Source organism: Amblyraja radiata, chromosome 17, assembly GCF_010909765.2.
Source record: "Amblyraja radiata isolate CabotCenter1 chromosome 17, sAmbRad1.1.pri, whole genome shotgun sequence".
NCBI lineage: Eukaryota > Metazoa > Chordata > Chondrichthyes > Rajiformes > Rajidae > Amblyraja > Amblyraja radiata.
This window is the reverse complement of record NC_045972.1, coordinates 26,982,033-27,004,188: the sequence shown is the minus strand read 5'-3', so window position 1 is coordinate 27,004,188 and position 22,156 is coordinate 26,982,033. Positions and strand designations below refer to the sequence as shown.

Here is a 22,156-nt window from a genome sequence, read left to right as displayed (position 1 = left end):
TACAACTGATTACTTTTTATTTTGTAAACTGCCAATATAGACAGTTTTGATTATGTTTGTTTTAAATACAAGCATTTTGTATAAATAAGGGCAGGAACAGCGTGCGTTAGATACAGAGTGAAGCTTCCTTGACACTGTCCCATCACACACTCCCATTACAGGGGCAGGGAAGGTTGGATCAAATGAACGGCGGTTCACCTTTTTTAAAGTTATCACCCCCTCCTGTGTGCGTGGGTCTGTGGTGATCTGGAAGATGTCGTCGGGAATGACTGTGTACAATATCCTTGCGTTTGTGCCTTCGTCCAGGTCCTCTGCTTTCACCCGGCCGAGAGCATCTCCGATAGGGGTCGCCTCCGATGCAGTGTAATTGTACTGCCCTGCACACGGGACAACACTCACGTTAACCCGGCCTGGACCCTGAGCAAACACTAACATCTACATCAGCCCTGCACTTGCTTAGTGATAGTCAATCAGTTATGGGACAAGAGGCATGGTGTACCTTGGATTATTATGGTACTTCCACAACTAGTCAGTGACAGTGAGCTGTTAATCCACAGCAATGATTCCGGCATTTATCATGAAACACTAAGGCATAGGAACATAATTGGGCCATTGGGCAAATCAAGTCTATTCCATCATTCAATCAAGGCTGATCTACCATTCAGTCTATCAAGGTGCAGTGAAAATCTTCCTTGTTGATTACTACCTAGTCAATAGAAAGTCTACACATGATTACAATTGAGCCATGCACAGTGTACGGATACAAGATAAAGGGAATAATGTTAAGTGCAAGATAAAGCCCAGTAAAGTTTGATTAAAGATAGTCCGGGGGTCTCCAATGAGGTAGTTGGTAGGTCAGGACTGCTCTCTAGTTGGTGAGAGGATGGTTCTGTCCACAGCAATGATGCCTGCATTTATCATGAAACACTAAGACATAGGGGCAGAATTGGGCCATTCAGCCCATCAAGTCTGCTCCACCATTCAATCATGGCTGATCTATTTTTCCCTCTCAATCCCATTCTCCTGTCTTCTCCCCATAACCCTTGACACCCATACCAATCATAACCTGTCAATTTCCACTTTAAAAATATCCAATGATTTGGCCTCCACTCCACATTCACCACCCTCATTCCACAGATTCACCACCCTCTGTCTAAAGAAATTCCTCTTCATCTCCATTCGAAAGGTAAGTCATTTTATTCTGAGGCTGTACCCTCTTGAACTAGACTCTTACGTGGAGATATCCACTCCACATCCACTCTATCCAGGGCTTTCATTATTCTGAATGGCCTAATTCTGCTCCAATGACATGAAATAGTCCTTACTGTGCCGGAAGAAGGGGGCATTGTCATTGATGTCGGTCAGAGAGATGTGCACAGTTGCCGAAGAGCTCATTCCTCCTTGGTCAAGCCCCGTGTCCTTGGCCTGTACTATCAGCTGATAGTCCTTCTTCCGTTCTCTGTCCAGGTTTGTGTTATTTACATATATGGTTCCTAGGTTAGAAAAATAAGAGTGATTTTAATTAACAGCATTCGTTTGCAAGGATTTTATTGTTCCATTGCCGGTGCATATGAAGAATTATACCCTCTAGTTTAGTTTTGTTTAGTTCAGTTTATTGTCACGTATACCGAGTAAATGTGAAAACATTTTTTTGTTGCGTGCTATCCAGTCAACGGAAAGACTATACGTGATTACAATGGAGCTGTCCACAGTGTACAGATACAAGATGAAGGGAATAATGTTAAGTGCAAGGTAAAGTTCAGAAAAGATTGATTGAAGATAGTTTGAAGGTATCAAAGATAGATTGATAGTTTGATATCTATGTACCAACATGCTGCCCCGAGAAGACCGAGGAAATTTGGCTTGCCTCCAAGAACTCTACAGATACACCACATTGGAGGTGGATGGGAGGTCAGGACCAGTTGCTGAGAGGATGGTTCAGCTGCCTGATTACAACTGGGAAGAAACTGTCCCTGAATCTGAAGGTGTGCGTTTTCACAGTTCTGGAGTGACTGGGGTGTAACTGGTTCTCGATTATGCTGCTGGCCTTGCCGAGGCAGCATGAAGTGTAAATGGAGAAAATGAAAGGTTGTGTGATGGTCTGGGCAGCTTACGCACCCGTGTGCAATTTCTTGCCTTCTTGGACAGAGCTGTTCCCCAACCATGCTGTGACGCATCCCGATACAATGCTTGACTCTCTCTTGAAGATAATGAAGAAGGTTTGAGACTGATAGTGTAAAGTAGAAATTTGGAGGTAAAATTGCCATTGGCCGTGTTGTTTAAAACACTGCCCCGCTATCGGCACCGAATCAGACATGGCGTCTTCATAAGCTGCTGAATAGTTTGGAGACCACCGTGTACTTCTGAAAGTTGGGTTTCATTCACATCCTCTGAACCGCCGGTGTCGATGGACATGGGGCGGCGCGGGCAGTTACCAAACCCCGACGGGCAGCCGGCCACGGAACTGGGGGAGCCGGTCCAAGGCTCGTCTCCCCCTCGACCCCAAAGACCGAGAACCGGAAGGAAGAGAGAGTCGGCGACAGCGGCGGATGCTGGACAAAGGACCGGTGGGGGAACCGAGCGGTCTAAACCTTCGAGTCTTCAAGGTCGGCTGCGGAAGGTGCCATCACGGGGCACGAAGACTGAAAGATCGGAGAGGGACGGCTCGCTGGCAATCCGTATGGGGGAGAGGCAGACGACATGAGCACCAGCTGCGGAATGATGGTTGTGATGCAAAGAATAACGAGGGATCTGCCGGAGGGGGTGAGAGGGGGAGACACTAAGAACAAAGAGGGACTCAGCAGGCGGGGAGTTCAAGCACAAAGAGAGACCCAGCACCTAGAACAATGAGGTGGGGAACAGCAAGAACAGAGGGCCATTGGAACACTGAGTACTTTGTAGCTTTGTCAGTGCCAGGAACGTGGCTACGCTTTGCGTACTTTGTGTATTGTACGTAAAACCAAAGAATTTCACTGTACCTAGGTGCAGTTGACGACAAAGTTTCATTGATTGGATCATTGAATCATTGAGAGGGTTGCTTTAGATCATATCGGCTACTCACCGGACATTGAAACAATGTAGAAATTATCCTGCTCGCTCAGAATCTTGTACGTTACTTTTGCATGTTTGCTCACAGTTGGGTCATCTGGGTCATGGGCGCTGATGGTCAGGACAGATGTGCCTAGGGTGGGGGAAGAAAACAAACTCATGAGTCAAAATGCGACCTTGCTCTGAAACGTCCAATTTATGCCATCCATCTCGTCTCCTGCATTCTACTCGATGGAAATCTACCAGCTACGACGGCATGCCAACGCCTCTACTTTAGTTTAGTTTAGTTTAGAGATACAGCACGGAAACAGGCCCTTCGGCCTACAGAGACTGCGCCGACCAGCGATCACCCTGTACACTAAAACGATCACCCCTTACACTTGGGACAATTTACAATTTTACCAAAGCCAATTAACGTACAAACGTGTACGTCTTTGGAGTGTGGGAGGAAACTGCAGCACTTGGAGCAAACCACACAGTCACAGAGAGTACTTACACACTCCATGCAGTCAGCACCCGTAGTCAAGATGGAACCCGGGTCTCTGGCACTGTAGGGCAGCAACTCTATTTATGTGCCACCATGCTGCCCTGAGAAGACTGAGGAAATTTGGCTTGCCTCCAAGAACTCTACAGATACACCACAGAAAGCATGTCCCGACAGCGTACATTTTCATCAACCATGTGTGATGAAACCATCTTTCACCACACATTCGTTTGTGAACAGCTTTGACCAAGGCCGCAAGGAATTTGCAGAGTTGTGGATGTAGCCCAGTCCATCACACAACCCAGACTCCCCATCATCGACTCCATCAACACTTCACGCTGCCTCGGGAAAGCATCCAACATAACCAAAGACTTGTCCCACCCCGGTCATTCCTTCTTCTCTCTGCTTACATCCGGCAGAGGGTATAGAAGCTTGAAAGTGTGTACCACCACATTCCATAAGCTGGGGTACTGTCTGATTCACCTCTACCCCATTGTGGACATTGGACTCTGTCTATGGAACTGATGTGCTACAATGCTGAGAACTATATTCCGCACTCTGTATCTTCCCTTTCACTATCTATTGCACTTAGGTTTGCCGAATGTATTTGTGTACGGCGCATCTGATCTGTGAAACGTGACAATAATAACCCTAGCCCTTCACCTATCTAAGGCATTCTTATCCATATTGATGAATATTTCCGAGTCCTTACCTTTGCTGGACATCTCAGCAACGGTTCCATTGAATGGATCCTTGGTGAATATGGGTGCATTGTCATTGAGGTCCAGTATTCGAATGGTAAAGTTGGCGCTGGTGCCAATTTGCTTCAAAGTCTTCTTGTCGATCACACTCCCCTGTAATCTGTACTGATCTTTCTTCTCCCGATCCAACTCTCTGAAGACACCAATGTCGCCAGTCTCGGGGTTGACCTTGAAGATGGTTCCAGCTCCCTCCCCTTGGACCTTATACATGGTCTGCCCTTCTATGTGCAAAACCGATTTGATCTGGAAAATAAAATTCATATACATTCAATCTTTGTCGCCTTCTGATTCACTGTCTGCAGATCTGTGCATTCATGAGGTCAGCTTTCAGTTTAGTTTACTTTATTAGTGTCACGTGTGCGGACGTACAATGAAAAACGTTCTTGTTGCGTGCTGACCAGTCACTGGAAAGACTATACATGATGACAATCAAGCCATCCACAGTGAACAGAGTCAGGATGAAGGGAATAATGTTTAGGACAAGATAAACCCCAGTAAAGTCCAATTAAAGATAGTCCATGGGTCTCCAATGAGGTAGATGGGAGGTTGGGACTGCTCTCTCGTTGGCGTGAGGATGGTTCAGTTGCCTGATTTCAGTGGATTATTGGGGTACATAGACAAGGGCATTAGTAATCTCCGTATATTTTGTTTTTTGCATCGAGTTCCCCGCCTGAGGAATTGAAGTATTTTATGAACCGATCTTTCCTTCCATTTGTTGGATTTAATCTTTTTTGTATTTTACTTTGATATATCAGATTCAGATTCAGATTCAATTTTAATTGTCATTGTCAGTGTACAGTACAGAGACAACGAAATGCATTTAGCATCTCCCTGGAAGAGCGACATAGCAAATGATTTGAATAAATAATTATAAGTGATAATAAGTGTCCGGGGGGTGGGGGGGTGATTGGCAGTCACCGAGGTACGTTGTTGAGTAGAGTGACAGCCGCCGGGAAGAAGCTGTTCCTGGACCTGCTGGTTCGGCAACGGAGAGACCTGTAGCGCCTCCCGGATGGTAGGAGGGTAAACAGTCCATGGTTGGGGTGAGAGCAGTCCTTGGCGATGCTGAGCGCCCTCCGCAGACAACGCTTGCTTTGGACAGACTCAATGGAGGGGAGCGAGGAACCGGTGATGCGTTGGGCAATTTTCACCACCCTCTGCAATGCCTTCCGGTCGGAGACAGAGCAGATATATTGGGTCTATCCTGGGTTCTCTAGGACGTGTTGGTATTTATTTAAGAGATGATCACTGATATTGGTACTGGTTTATTACTGTGACCGTGATACAGTGAAAAACTTTGTTTGTGTGCTATCTACCCAAATCATACTATACATGAGGACTGCTTATACCCTGGTCATTCCCATTTCTCCCTTCTCACATCGGGTAGAAGATATAAAAGGTTGACAGTACATACCATCATATTCAGGAACAGCTTCATCCCTGCTGTTATCTGACTACTGAAGGTTTCTCTTGTGAGCTAAGGGTGTAGTACTGATCTCCCAGCCTACCTCATTGAGAACCTTGCACCATTTACTTTTATAAAGAGGAGAAACACAGTGGCGGTAGAGCTGCTGCTTCACAGCACCAGAGACCCAGGTTCGATCCTAATTATGGGTGTCGTCTGTACGGAGTTTGTACCTTCTCCCTTGACCGCGTGGGTTTTCTCCAAGATCTTCGGTTTCCTCCCACACTCCAAAGCCGTACAGGTTTGTAGGTTAATTGGCTTGGTATAAATGTAAATGTGCGGGGATCGTTGGTTGGTGCGGACTCGTGGGCTAAAGGCCTGTTTCCACGCTGTATCTTTAAACTAAACTAAACTAAAAGAAATAGTTGACGTTTTGGTTCGAGACCGTTCGTCAGACTGAGTCAGGGGAAAGGGAAACGAGAGATATAGAGAGAAATAGGTTTGTAGGTTAATTGGCTTTGGTAAAATTATAAATCGTCCGTAGTGTGTAGGATGGTCTTAGTGTACAGTCGACGTGGAATCGGTGGGCCGAAGGGCCTGTTTCCACACTGTATCTCCATAGTCTAAAGTCTAACTTATCTGCATTCTCTCTATGACTGTAAGGATATAACATTTTAACACTATTCCAAGTTCAACTAAACTCCTCTGCCTGCACGCGATCCATTTCTTTGCACATCCATGAGCTTATCTAAAAGCCGCTGAAGTGCCACTATAGTACCTGCCTCCAGGCTGAATGGGGGAGTGGGGAGAGAGTGCCTCACCTTTCCAATTTGTCTGGGCTCCAAGAGGCCCTCCCAGCAGTGCAGTTGGTTCCAGATCCAGTCCGACTGGGGTAGACTGCTATTGCCTCCCATGCTGATGACCTGCTGTGTCGCACAAACCACGAAGGTAACTGCTGCCACCAGCAGCCGCAGTGAGAGCGTGGGTCTGGACATGGTAATCCTAGGGACCTGCAACACAACACAAGCAAGAGGTGACCACAAACCCTCAGCTCACCCACAGTGGCATCGAGTCATGGCGCTGCACAGTAGGGAAACGGGCCCTTTAATCCCTCGTCAACTCTCCCCACTCACCTTAAGCCTGTACCCTCTAGTTATAGAATCTTCTATCCTTGGAAAAAGACCGTGAGTGTTCACTTTCTCACTTTATCGCCTGTGCCCTCTAGTTTTAGAATCCTCTATCCTGAGAAAAAGACTGTAAGTGTTCACTTTAGCGCTTTATCCGTTATCCATGGCGACCAAGTTAGCTAGTCCCATTTGCCTGCATTTGTCCCTCTGAAATCTTCCTATCTATATATCTGTCTAAATATCTTTTGAAAGCTGTAATTGTATCCGCTTCTATGGCTTCCTCTGGCAGCTCGTTCCAGGTATGGACTACTCTCTGAGTCAAAAAGTTGCCCCTAAGATCCCTCTTAAAACTCTTCCCTCTCACTTTAAGCAGTCTTGGATGGAGCTGTTTCAAACCTTGATGCAATGCATCCTGATAATATGATTTAATAGGACTGATTTAAGGGGCCAGCTATTTCGCTCAGGGGGTGGTGGGTATATGGAACTACCTGCCAGAGGAGGTAGTTGTGGAAGGTACTACAACAATATTTAAAGGATATTTGGATAGGTACATGGATAGGAAAGGTTCAGAGGGTAATGGAGTGAATGCAGGCAAATGGGACGTGTAGATGGGGCATCTTGGTCGGCATGGATGAGTTGGACCAAAGGGCCTGTTTCTGTGCTGCATGACTATAACTCACATTATTAAGGCAGAGGTTTCCTTGATTTTAAATAGACACATTTTACAGTAGTGTAGAGCACAAAATGCTAGAATAACTCAAAGGGTTATGCCGCTGTCCCACTTAGGAAACCTGAACCGAAACCTCTGGAGACCTTGCGCCCCACCCAAGGTTTCCGTGAGGTTCCCGGAGGTTTTTGTCACTCTCCCTAATGGTCGAAAGTGGTTTCCGCGTAGTCGAGCTTCATCGATGTTCCGGAGATTATTTCAAAAAATTCAAAACCGGCCTCGACTAAAAATAGGTTGCCGTTTTAAAAATCGGTAATTTTTTAGTCAAAGCCGGTTGCGATGCCAGTTGAAGGTGTTTACCAGAGGTTGCGGGTAGTGGAAGGTAAGACCTTTTTTTCACCCAGTTTTATTCCACCAGGGAGGTCTTGTGACCGGAACCTCCGGGAACCTCCGAGAACCTCACGGAAACCTTGGGTGGGGCGCAAGGTCTCCAGAGGTTTCCGTTCAGGTTTCCTAAGTGGGACAGGGGCAATAGGCAGCATTTATGGAGGACATGGATAGGCGACGTTTCTTCAGTCTGACAAAGATGTCTGAAGATCAGGGGTGGCAGAGTGGCGAGGAGGCAGATTTGCTGTCTTACAGCTCCAGAAACCCGGGTTTGATTCTGACCACGGGTGCTGAAGGTTCTTCTTGATGCATAAGGTCCAGGATAGGAAGTTCAGCACATCCCCAACAACTCTCACCAACTTCTGCAGAGACACCGTAGAAAGCATATTATCGGAATGCATCGCATCATGGTTTGAAACAGCTCCATCCAAGACTGCAAGAAATTGCAGGGAGTTGTGGACCCAGCCCAGACCATCACGCAAACCAACCTCCCTTCCATTGACTCCATTTACACTTCACGCTGCCTTGGCAAGGCCACCAGCATTATCAAGGATCAAACTCACCCTGGACTCTTCTCCCCTCTCCCATCGGACAAGAGGTACAGAAGTGTGAAAACGCACATCTCTAGATTCAGGGACAGTTTCTTCCCAGCTGTTATCTGGCATCCTCCCACAACTAGAGAGCAGTCCTGAGCTACCATCGGACTATCTTTGATCGAACTTTGCTGGGCTTTTTCTTGCACTAGCATAATTCATGTTATTCCCTTCATCCTGTATCTGTACACTGTCGATGACTCGATTATATCATGTCTAATCTTTCTACTGACTGGAGAGCATGCAACAAGAGCTTTTTACTGTACCTTGGTACATGTGACAATAAACTAAACTAAACTAAATATTGATTGTCAGGACAAGCTTAAGGGGCCAAATGGCCTTTTCCTGCTCCCGTTTCATATCTTTTCGTTAGCAGACAAACAAAGCATTGTGGAAACAGTAGGAAAAGAAGGAGAACTTCTTCAAAGCCTGAAGAAGGGTCCCGACCAGAGACGTCACCTATCCATGTCCTCCAGAGATGCTGTCTGACCCGCTGAGTTACTCCAACACTTTATGTTCCACACACATAAAGCATCAACCCTGCCTCATTCTTTGTGAGTGTTATCGGTGTGATTGCTCAGATAACCAAAGCTGAGTTCCTTGTCACAGGGCACAAGCCACAGCTTTGAGAGAGGGTCTCTTTAACGAGAGAAGTTGAAACAATGCTGATTGTCTCTTGCATTCGAGCTAACTTGGGTCAACGTATAAACAAGATCCAAACCTTGCTTTAAATAAGCTCTGGTTGTTTAGCACACCCTTCCTGCCATTAAGCTGGGGAAATCTCTGTTGTGGAGGTTGTCTGGCATTCTTCCCACTGGGATTGTTTGTGCATTGTGCAGACAGCCTGTTATTTTCCGCTGCGATATCGGTGTGACCATAGGGTTGCTTACAGTGTTGAACTCAATGCCTGGTTTATAGAGGGGAGGCAGGTCCCTACTCCTACATGGGCGTAGGTGAAACAACAGCATTGAATACTAAAGTCCGAGGTGGTAAAGAATGGGGATGAGAAGGAATTTCTCGTCAGAAAGTGGTGAATCTGTGGAATTCATTGCCAGAGGTGGCTGTGGAGGTCAAATCATTGGGTATTTTTAAAGCAGAGATTTGATAAGTTCCTGATTAGTAAGGGTGTCAAAGGATACGGGGAGAAGGAATGAGAATCAGAAAGAGAGGGAAAAATAGATCAGTCATGATCAAATGGTGGAGCAAACTCAATGGGTCGAATGGCCTAATTCTCCTCTTTTAGTTCGATTACCTTCGACTACCCTCTATTACCTACAACTTACATGCCGACCTACTACGACCTACCTCGACCTACTACGACTAAACCTACAAGTAAAAAAAGTATCGATTTTTTCCATGGCGACCTTTTTTTACTCGCGGGCATTTTTCAACATGTTGAAAAATACGCCGCGACCTAGCTGAGGCCTCGAGTACACGGGGACTACTCTCGAGCGTGAAGGAGAGTTACAAAGACCTCCTACGACCTTGTGTCGACCATGCTGCGAGTAAGAGTCAAGGGCAAACTCGGCAGAACTCGCGGATTAGGTCGCACCATGTGGGACAGCCTCTTTAGAGATGTTACATTTAATTCCCTCGTCTAAATCGTTAATATATATTGTAAACAACTGGGGTCCCAGCACCGAGCCTTGCGGCACCCCACTAATCATTGCCTGCCATTTTGAAAAGGACCACTTTAATTCCTACTCTTTGCTTCCTGTCTGCCAACCAGTTCTCTATCCATGTCAACACCCTACCCACAATACCATGTGCTCTAATTTTGCACACTAATCTCTTGTGTGGGACTTTGTCAAAGGCTTTTGAAAGTTTAGATACACCACATCCACTGGCTCTCCCTTATCCAATCTACTTGTTACATCCTCAAAAATGTCCATAAGATTAGTTAAGTATGATTTCCCCTTCATAAATCCATGCTGGCTTTGACCGTTCCTGTCACTGCTTTTCAAATGCACTGCTACAACATCTTAATTAATCGACTCCAGCAACTTCCCCACTACCAATGTAAGGCTGACTGGTCTATAATTTCCCGTTTTCTCTCTCCCCCCTTTCTTAACATTTCTTCAGTTATCATAAGTTCATAAATTCATAAGTTCTAAGAGCAGAATTAGGCCATTCGGCCCATCAAGTTTACTCTGCGATTTAATAATTGCTGATCTATCTAGGCCTCTCAACCCCATTCTCCTGCTTTCTCCCGGTAATCCCAGACACCCTTATCAGATTGCTCTGACAACAGCTGTAAAGTAAGTACAAGATAGACACAAAAAGCTGGAGAAACCCAGCGGGTCAGACAGCATCTCTGAAGAAAAGGAATAGTTGAAGTAAGCTCCTCTGATGGACAGAGAACAATGAACACAGTTCAATCCAACCCCATTGGCAGTTAAGCAGATGTCCCATTACCCTATCAACCTCATTTTACTTATGTTATTTTTACGATTGCCATTTGTTCCTCCACAGCTGTGTGTCAGCAGTATTTTCCATTTCCGAATGGGAGCTAAGCTAACTGACCCTTATCACTGTATCTAATAAGTTCCAGGAATCCCTCTGAACACAGGGCCTGGATCACAACGTGTGGAGTCTTTGTCTTTATCTCGTAGCTAGCGGCCAGCACATAGACAAATCTCATCAGCCCATTGACACGCTACTGTGCTAATCTGGTAGTGCTTTGGAATGCAGTAAATAAAGATTTTTAAAAGCAACATGAAAATAACCAATTTTGCCAACTGCTCAGGATTTAAAATGCATAAACTCAACCGTGGCAAAACAATGGTGCAGTAATGGGAACAGCTGAAACCATCACAAGTCTACTCTGCCAAAGTCACTTCAAGGAACAACAAGTATTCTTCTCCACCCTCAGAACCATCATTATTAGTCTCTATTGAAAGATCTTCTCAATTGCCTGAAGAGATCAGGAGCAACATCTGTGAAAGTGTCCGCATTAAATATAGGGAATTTATAGACTCATAGTCATACAGCGCAGAAACAGGCCCTTCAGCCCAACCTGTCGAAGCCAACCAACATGCCCCATCTACACTAGTCTCATCTGCCCATGCTTGGCCCATATCCCTCTAAACCTATCCTATTCATGTACCTGTCTATGTTTTGTTTAATGTTGCGACAGTACCTACCTCCTCTGGCAGCGCGTTCCTTACACCCACTTTCCTTTGTGTGAAAAAATTACCCCTCGGGTTCCTATGAAGTATTTGCCCCCTCATCTTAAACCGATGTCCTCTGGTTCCCGATTCCCCTACTCTGGGCACGAGACTCTGTGCGTTTACTCAATCTATTCCTTATCAGAAACATTTCCAGGGAATGGTGAGATTGTAGAAATGTCTCTGACCGAAAATACAAATACAGAGTCATACAACGTGGAAATAGGCCCTTTGGCCCAACTGGTCCTTGTCCATTTAAAAGTCTTTTGCTGCTTCCAAAAATAGATATTGAGTGCATTGCTGCTCCAAGGTCGGCCAATGCTGTGGCATCAGGGGAAGCAGCGATCATTCCCAAGGGATGAAGCGTTACAGCCCATAGAGTCATACAGCATGGAACCTTCGGCCCAACTTGCCCACACCAACCAATATGCCCCATCTACACTCGTCCCACCTGCCTGTGTTTGGCCCATATCCCTCCAACCTTATCCAATCCATGTACCTGTCTAAATGTTTGTTAGACGTTGCAATAGTACCTATCTCAACTACCTCTTCCAGCAGCTTGTTCCATACACCCGCCACCCTTTGTGTAAAGAAGTTACTTCTCAGGTTCCTATTAAATCTTTCCTCATGGCCCTGACTTTCCATCAGTTCAGACCCACCCACTGGAGTATTTGCTGTTTTTGTTCTGATCGCCTTGATGGGAAAGAACAACTTTCACAATGTAATTCAGACAGGCTTGCCAAAAGCATTCTGCTCTTCAAGGTCGATTCACAAGCTCCTTCCAACAATACCAGGATGTTGCCAGGACTTGAGGGCCTGAGCTATAGGGAGTGGTTGGGCAGGCTAGAATTTTATTCCTTTGAGTGCAGGAGGCTGAGGAGTGATCGTAAGTGTAAATTCATCTAAAAAAGAACGTTGTGAAAAATCACGAGGGGGTGTAGATAGTGTGGATGCACAGTCTTTTACCCAGAGCAGGGGAATCAAGAACTGGCCGGCAACAGATGAAGGGAGGAAATGTGTACGATACCTTGCTTTCTCTCGCCATCCCCTTCCTCTTCCCAGTTCTCCCACTAGTCGTACTCTCCACCTGCATTCTATCTTTGTCCCACCCCCTCCCCTGACATCAGTCTGAAGAAGGTGTAGTGGCCATTTGGCTTGTTTTGTGTGTCATTAATTATGGCATGTGTCTTTAAATTTTAGACTGCCCGTTATTATGTGGGTGGGATTTATGACGTATTCTAGGGCGTGTTTGGAGCTAGGTTTCTTGTGCAGAAGCTTAGATTTTTGTTTAGTTTTGGGACTTTCATTAGGAAGGCATACCCTTTGATATTCTTGAAAGTATCTACATGAAGATCAGGACATAGATCTGGTTCTACAGCCAGTTCAGTATCAAGGATTTCTGCTCGATTGGGAGTTGAAGCTGATCTAGCCGCTCTCTCAATAGAAGCGGATGCCTTGAAGAAGAAACATGAGATTGAGCGAGAAGAAGAGCAGATGAAAAAAGAGAAGATGCGACAAAAAGAAGAGATGAGACGACAAGAAGAAGAGATGAGGCGACGAAAGGAAGAACTGGACCTAGACACAAAGATGGCGGTGGCCAAAGCAAAGAAGTAGATACTGGAATGTGAGGGTTCAAGATGCAGCTCTAGATCATCGCAGACGATGAGCTCTGGACCAAGAGGAAAAACTGCTCCAAGTGAAACAGCAGTTGGATCAATTCCGTAATTGAGGGCCACCGGATTTCATGGCTTTGAAAACCCATTGGAACAGAGTAAGATGGATGAAACTTCATCTCAGCAAATGAGTGCTAGATTAAAAAATGGTGCGTCTGTAGATGCTCGGGACAACCAATAGCAGACTACGCTTTTCTGAGGTCTGGTGCACAGGGTCGAGCAAGCCAGTATGAGCTAGGGAGGCCGGTCTATCGTTCATTGGAGCCAAGCAAAGATTACTGAGTTGGATGATCAGCCATGATCATATTGAATGGCGGTGCAGGCACGAAGGGCCGAATGGCCTACTCCTGCACCTATTTTCTATGTTTCTATTTTTCTATTATCAGGATGCATTATTGGCTTGGGTGAATAGGCAAGCTGAATTCAACCAGACCATAGCTCGACAAAATACCTCTCTCACTCAACCACCAGCAGAAATTCCTACATATGATGGAGATCCTTTGTGGTGTGAGGCTTTTATAAGGGCATTAAAAGAAGTATTAAAAACGAAAGTTACGGGTGAAAAGGAGCGCCTACGATTTCTGGTAAAGTACACAAGCGGAGATATTCAGGTACTTGTAGAAAGTTGTCAAAATGAGCCAGGCAGCCATGGCTATAAAAAGGTGAGAAGATTACTTAAAGAATGTTATTGTAATAAACAGAGGATTGCTAACGCATACATGGAGAAGGCCCATGCTTGGAAAGAAATCAAGCCAGAAGATGGGAAGGCATTGAGTAATTATGCAATATTTCTGAGAGGTTGTTGCAGCTCGATGAAAAATCTCGGCCACATGGAGGAAATGAATCTTGCGAGTAATACTAGAGTCATCATTTGCAAGTTGCCCAGAAGACTGAGAGAAAAGTGGAGAGATGAAGCAGGCGGAATAATGGATGAGAGGAAGCAAGTAGCCAGGCTACCAGACCTGGTGGATTTCTTGGACAAGGAAGTATGGTACATGTTAGAGCCACACCACGGGTCTATTGAAGACCATAAGCATCTAACAAAGGTTCTACCTTTACCAAACCTGAAGAAATATCAGAACCTATGAGAAGTTGTTTTGCTACCACAACCATACCTGTGGAAATGACAGATGGAATGAAAGGAAATGTATCTACTAGCAAGCAAATAGTATTCTGTTTGTTATGTGATGAAGTTGGTCACACCATAAGAAAGTGTCGAAGCTTCAAGATGAAAGAATATGAAGAAAAGATGGATTTCTTGAAAGAGAAGGAAATATGTTTTGGATGTTTGAAAAAAGGACATATGGTGAGAGTCTGTAAGAGTCCTATAATTTGTTATAAGTGCAGGCAATATCATCCTGAAGCACTTCACACTGAAAATAATCCACCAGAGCAAATGGAATAGGAGGAACCGGAGTAAACGGAACAGAAGAAGAAGCCAACTACTAGTGATGCTATCACCTCGCCTCAAGTAACTGCTCATATTGGGGCCGGGGTTGAAGCTTGTACTTTTTCTATCTTACCAGTACAAGTGAGGAATAGTAAGATGAATACAGTGTTGCAAACATATGCTTTTTTGGATCACGGAAGCTCGACTACCTTTTGCACAGAAAACCTGACGAGAAGGCTGAACATCACAGGAGAAGAGACTAAGATTCGATTGTGTACCACGAATAAAGATAAAGAGAGTATGTAATTACATTACAAGTATGGAGATATCCAGTCTGGAAGAAGATAGTTTTATACCAATATCTGTAGTGTTTACACATGGAACCAAGCCTGTTGGTCGTCAAAATATACCAAGACATGAAGACTTGAAACAATGGCATTACCTGAAGGATGTCAAGATATCTGAAATAAATTCTAGTGTTGATCTACTTATCAGAACAAATGTTTTGAAAGCATTGGAACCTATACAGATTGTTAGGAGCCAAGGCGAAGGACCGTATGCTACAAAAACCAGACTTGGATGGGTTATCTATGGCTCCTTGAAAAGGAACAATGAAAACAAGAATCATAAGAACTATCCTACCATTGCTGTTAATCAAATATCTACCGATAAATTAGAAAAGCCGGTGATGACTTCAATGAAAGTAATTCTTCAAGGAATCTGAAGAGATGTCGAATGAAGAGTTAAATTCATGGATATTATGAACTATTCAGTAAAGATTGACGGACACTATTGTCTGGACATACCTTTCAAACAAGAAAGTGTTAATTTGCCGAATAATCGTCTATGGCAGAGCAGCACAACCAGACTTTGAAACGCAAGTTTGGCGAGAATACTGAATTGCATGAAGTAAGAATCTCTTTGAAGAATAATTTCTACATGGATGATTGCTTAAAATCCATGTCCACTGAGCAAGAAGCAATTCAACCAGTAAAACATCTGACTTCCCTTTGCAATAAGCGAGGATTCTCACTTTCTAAGTGGATAGGCAACAATTGCAGGAAGATTGTTCCCGATGCTGGGGAAGTCCAGAACAAGGCGTCACAGTTTAAGGATAAGGGGGTAATCTTTTAGGACCGAGATGAGGAAAACATTTTTCACACAGAGAGTGGTGAATCTCTGGAATTCTCTGCCACAGAAGGTAGTTGAGGCCAGTTCATTGGCTATATTTAAGAGGGAGTTAGATGTGGCCCTTGTGGCTAAAGGGATCAGGGGTTATGGAGAGAAGGCAGGTACAGGATACTGAGTTGGATGATCAGCCATGATCATATTGAATGGCGGTGCAGGCTCGAAGGGCCGAATGGCATACTCCTGCACCTATTTTTCTATGTTTCTATGGGATACTGAGTTGGATGATCAGCCATGATCATATCGAATGGCGGTGCAGGCTCGAAGGGCCGAATGGCCTACTCCTGCACCTATTTTCTATGTTTCTATGTTTCTAATTGTGGAAGAATTCCACAGGTGACAGAGCTAAAGAAACCAGAGAGTTGGATTTGGACAGAGACAATCTGCCAATGGAAAGAGCATTGGGAGTTACTAATGTTGCACAATTGAAATATGTTAACACGGAAGAAAATCCTGCGGATGATGTTTCTAGAGAACTGACGGCGAACCGCTTCTTAAGCGAGAAGAGATGGATCAATGAACTAGAGTTTCTCTGTAAGCCAGACAGAGAATGGCCAAAGCTTGAGCTGGGATTTGAAATCTCTGCTAATGATCCGGAAATTAAATCAAACCTAACGGTGAACTTTATTGCTAAAAATCCTGTTATTCTCTGGAAGGATTTTCACACTTCAACATTTTTGTTACAACAAATCCATGAGTTGATCGGACATGGAGGAAGACGTTTCATGCTATCAAAGCTTTGGACTGTTATGTTTTGGACTATATACTGGGTATCATGTCTGATTTTGAAGGTTTAGTGCGCACGGTACGACTTTAAACTAAAACCAGTGTTTTAATAAGATTAATAATCAAGTTATGCTTGCTTCTAGAAGGTGAAAGTGAAGATGGAAGAGTCGATGAAGAATTCTGATTGCTGATATATAGTGCATGCTATTTCCTCGTTAGTATAGTGGTTAATATCCCGGCCTGTCACACAGGAGACCAGGGTTCAATTCCCCGACGGGGAGCCACGGGATTCAATTCCCTGATTTTTTGCTTGTGATAGATGTTAAGCCTTCATGGCTACTTTTTTTGATGTTTATTAATAATTGCCTCGTTATATACTCGGAACAATTAGGGGCCGGTATTGAGTGGCCATTTGGCTTGCTTTGTGTGTCATTATTTATGGCATGTGTCTTTAAATTTTAGACTGCCCGTTATTATGTGGGTGGGATTTATAACGTATTCTAGGGCGTGTTTGGAGCTAGGTTTCTTGCGCAGAAGCTTAGTTTTTAGTTTAGTTTTAGGACTTGCATGAGGAAGGCATACGCTTTGACCATGCGAAATGTAACGGAGATACAAGGAGTTTTCTAACCTTTAAAGTGATATGCTGAAGTTCGATGAAGTTTATGGTGTACGTCGGAAGAAGGTTGGATGTATACCTTATTGTTTTTCCTCACAAATAAAGAATCTATTAATCAAAAGACTGTGTTATGAAGATTTATCTGTGAAGAAGCTCTGAAGGTCTCTGACGGAAAGCACACATGCGTATAACGACATTCGACTTAATCATGTAGTCCACTTAGTGGCTGGAGGGAGTAATCTCTTGAACGATATAAATTCTGCTGCTACAGAAGGGTCTCCACCCCAAACGTCGCCCATTCCTTCTCTCCAGAGATGCTGCCTTATCCGCTGAGTTACTCCAGCATTTTGTGTTTACCTCAGGAAGGGAGGAGTCCATAATGGCCCATTGTTGGCTGGGGAAAGATGAGCTAATTACTAGTAGGATGGCTAGGGTGGGGGATGGATTGGGGGGGGGGGGGGGGGGGGGGGAGAATTGTAGGAGTTACTTGAAATTAATCAACACTGGGTTATAAGCTACCCAAACAATATGAGAGGGGCAAGATTTAATAGGAACCTGAGGGGCTACCTTTTCACTCAGAGGGTGGTGGATATATTGGATGAGCTACCAGAGGAAGTAGTTGAAGCAGATGCTATAAGAGCATTTAAAAGACACTTAGAGGGGTATGGGCCAAACATGAGCATATGGGACAAACTTAGATGGGGCATTTAGGTCAGCATGGATGAGTTGGGTCGAAGGGTCTTTCACCGTGCTGGTTGACTATGACTCTGTGGCTCTCATCGGACTGTCGTACATAATGTTATTCATGGTACAGGGAGGTGGTACAACTCTGAAGTGATAGGGTGTGGCATCCTTTATTTCTTTCTCTTTGGGTTTGATACTGTGCCAAGAAGATGGTAATCTCAACATGGTCTCGGAATGAAAGGCTGGCTGGAAGGGGAGGCAGAGAACTTCCTTTCCCCAGGGGAGCCTGGATATTTACGAATGTTGATCCTCAGGTTTGTACATTGGCCGTGTTCAAGAGTCAGATTAGTCGGCTTTAGGAATCAAAAGACAGGGGGGTTTGGAATCCAAAGATGTTGTAAAGTGAAGGGCCTACTTGTTTTGACATCAGGTCATTCAGCCATTCTGCCCTCCATGTCCTTGCTGAGTCTCAAGTATCCATCTAATCAATGGTTCAATGGTGGTTTGATGCTGCTTTTATTGTCACATGTGCAAAGTGCTAACACAGTGAAATTGTTTTGTTCACAAACAGTCCAGTACAGTATTGCCCTACCCCCAATCCCCGATCAGTAAGTGTACAGAGATAGTCTACTGTGCCCGCAAGCAAGAGGCGCCATATTTAGGCACCATTTTCAAAGTCCACGCTCCAGTTCTTATGAGCGGTGCCTGTTCCAGGCAAGTCCCAGACTGTTGTGGGTCTCCAGCCATCTCCTTGTTTGGACGCCACACCCCTCTCCTCGCCCGTCCTCCTTTGTTTCCCGGGGGTGCCTCCTGCATCTGATCACAAGGACGCGATGGGCCAGACACGGATTCCCTCTCCTCTCCCACCGGCCTCTCACCTCACCCGTCACATCTGTCGATGCTGGCTTCATCCTCCCGGTCTCTGGTCTTCAGGGAACAAGCAGGAGCAGGTTCGGCAGCTTCCCCCACCCAGGCTGGCAGTCTGCTGGGTCGCGGGATCCCCCTGAAGCCACGGTCCACGCGTCCCGGTCTTGAGTACGGCCACACAAAGCTCAGCCGCCTCTTGGGAGCCTTAAGCCATGTGTAGTAATCCCCTCTGTCTCTGGTACTACTGGGGAAACCAAACACTGCATCTTTGTTGAGTCCACACACACAATCCTTCAAGTGGTATTCAAGGGTGGCACGGTGGCACAGTGGGTAGAGACCCAGTCCAAACCTGACCACGGGTGCTGCCCATGTGGAGTTTGTACGTTCTCCCTGTGACCACATGGGTTTTCTCCGGGTGCTCCGGTTACCTTCCACACTCCAAAGACGTACAGGTTTGCAGGTTAATTGGCTTAGATAAAAATTGTAAATTGTCCCGAGTCCGTAGGACAGTGCTAGTGTATGGTGTGATCACCGGTCGGAGCAGACTTGGTGGGCAGAAGGGCCTGTTTCTGTGCTGGTCTTTAAAATAAACTAAAGTAAACTTGAACTTAAATAGGATTGTGCTTACGTATAGTAATACTTTTACTGAACTGTATGCAAAAACTGTAACCTCATTATGGGGCAATAAAAAACAATTGAACCATTGAACTTCCAGCGTTTGCTTTGCATACTTCCAGTTTTCACAATTCCTGCTTCTGCTACTTTCACATTTTATTGCTGCCCTATTTACACTTCCTCCAGACTTGGAGATATTCACTAGCTATTCCGCCAGTGACTGACCTTCCCTTGCTCCTTCCTCTTATCTCTTCCTTTCTGTATGTAATTTTAATTTGTTAACTTGGTTGGCATGGACAAGGTGGGCCGAATGGTCAGTTGCTGCGCTGTACAGCTTCGTGACTCTATGAGGGTACAATATTGATACCCGACCAGAACATACATTCAACTGAAAACGGTGTGCCAAAGGCATACCTGTGGATCCCATTTGATGGTGGGGAGGGCAGTAGTGATGGACAAAACAGAATCTGCCACTATCTGTAGCTTCCTTTATACCTGAGCTACAGAATGAAACAGAAGGCCGTGATGGAACCAGTGAATATGCTCCCTGCTGTACACCTGCCGAGATTCAAGAGAGTATTTGTTGACATACCGAATCTCCTCGATCATCAATTGAAGTACGATACAATACGATACGTTATAGAACTTATTTCAGGAGGGAAATAAATAACGCCTCGAGGAGATGTTGATGAGCTTTCTTTATGATTGCATCAATATGCTGGAGTCAGGACAAGTCTTCAGAGAGGTGCAAGAGTCAAGAGCAAAGGGAGTCAAGAGTCAAGAGAGTTTTATTGCCATATATGTCCCAAAGCAGAACAACAGAACTTGCAGCAGCACAACAGACATGTCAGCATTGTACTCTGCAAACATGGCCTGGAACTTGAAGCTGTTCACTCTCCCCACCACCGGCCCGTAGATGAAGACAGGTTTGTAGATCTCTGATTTTCCCCCACTGAAGTCAACGATCAACTCTTTGGTCTTGCTTACACTGGGAGTAAGACTGGTGTTCTGTCACCACTCAACCTGATTATCAATCTCCCTCCAGTGTTACCTGGTCTGATCCAGTGTTACCTGGAAACCAGCAAAACATCATGTCTGCACCCACATTGCCAATAAGCCACGTAATAATTGTGCTCTGTACGACTGAACCAACTAAATGATCAAAATGATGTTTACACAGTTCTATTTGCTCCCAATGAACAAATACACAAATGATGCCAGCAATGTTTCCAGCAGTGTTGAGTCAGTGATGAATGCCTTGTTGGAACTGTTTTGAATTTCCTTTGCTGTTTCAAGAAGGGTGTTTATCCATTTATTTTAGACAGATTTGCTTTAAGCGTTCGATTTTAGAGATACAGTGCGGAAACAGCCCTTGGGCCCACCGAGTCCATGCCAATCAGCGACAACCCTATGCACCTGTACTATCCTACACCCTAGGGACAATTTATTATTTTTTACTGAAGCCAATTAACCTACAAACCTGTACGACTTTGGAGTGTGGGAGGAAACCGAAACACCAGGAGAAAGCCCACGCCTTCACAGGAAGAATGTACAAACTCTGTACATGTAGCACCTGCAGTCAGGATCGAACATGGGTCCCTCGCACTGTAACGCAGCAACACTACCGCTGCGCCACCATGCCGCCCTCTTCTAAATAAAGTTGGCTGGAATTCCAGATAGGTTTGTCACCATGCTGTGAACTCATTTCACTCTGGGATATGTCAACCTCGAAAGGTTTCCAATTGTAGGCTCCTTGCGAATTTCATATTTTGAGGAATGGAGTAACATCTTTGTGGGAAACTTTGCTGTGAAATGATCCACAAACTTGAGTCAACCAATAAATTGATTGTGGAGACATCAGAAACTGCAGACCCTGGAATCTTGAGCAAAACACAAAATGGTGGACGAACTTAGCAGGTCAGTCAGCATCTGTGGAAGGAATGGAATGACGATGCTTTGGGACCTTTCTGGGTGACCCAGCGGCACAGAGGTAGAGTTGCTGCCTTACAGCGCCAAAGACCGGGATTCGATCCTGACTATGGGATGTCTGTACGGAGTTTGTCCGTTCTCCCTGTGACTGCATGGGTTTTCCCTGGGTGCTCCGGTTTCCTCCCACATTCCAAAGACGTGCAAGCTTGTCGGTTAATTGGCTTCTGTAAATTGTCCCTTGTGTGCAAGATAGAACTAGTGTACGGGTGATCGTGTTTGGTGTGGACTCGGTAGGCCAAAGGGGAGCAGGGAGATGGAGGAATGACCGGGTTGGGATAATTCTTTGATTATGTTTGCTGCTTTTCGGGTCTGTGTGATAGACAATAGACAATAGACAATAGGTGCAGGAGTAGGCCATTCGGCCCTTCCAGCCAGCACCGCCATTCGATGTAATCATGGCTGATCATCCACAATCAGTACCCCGTTCCTGCCTTCTCCCCATATCCCTTGACTCCGCTATCTTTCAGAGCCCTATCTAACTCTACTTGAAACTATCCAGAGAACTGGCCTCCACCGCCCTCTGAGGCAGAGAATTCCACAGACTCACAACTCTCTGTGAGAAAAAGTGTTTCCTCATCTCGGCATGTTCGGCACGGACTTGTAGGGCCGAGATGGCCTGTTTCCGTGCTGTAATTGTTATATGGTTATATGGTTATATCTCCGTTCAAAATTGCTTACCCCTTATTCTTAAACTGTGGCCCCTGGTTCTGGACTCCCCCAACATCGGGAACATGTTTCCTGCATCTAGCGTGTCCAAACCCTTAATAAT

At 45.1% G+C, this 22,156-nt stretch overlaps 1 protein-coding gene across 1 annotated transcript in view; it reads right to left on the bottom strand.

The window, feature by feature from the left end:
• LOC116982594 (cadherin-5-like) overlaps positions 1 to 22,156 on the bottom strand; it is a 48,174-nt gene that overhangs the window by 13,004 nt on the left and 13,014 nt on the right. Inside the window, exons 3-7 of the mRNA XM_033035871.1 lie at positions 6,520 to 6,708; positions 4,245 to 4,536; positions 3,062 to 3,181; positions 1,326 to 1,493; positions 199 to 377 (exon numbers count right to left, since the gene is read on the bottom strand). Coding sequence (XP_032891762.1) covers positions 199 to 377; positions 1,326 to 1,493; positions 3,062 to 3,181; positions 4,245 to 4,536; positions 6,520 to 6,693 — 933 coding nt within the window. The 5' untranslated portion in view covers positions 6,694 to 6,708. The remainder of the gene's footprint in view (positions 1 to 198; positions 378 to 1,325; positions 1,494 to 3,061; positions 3,182 to 4,244; positions 4,537 to 6,519; positions 6,709 to 22,156) is intronic.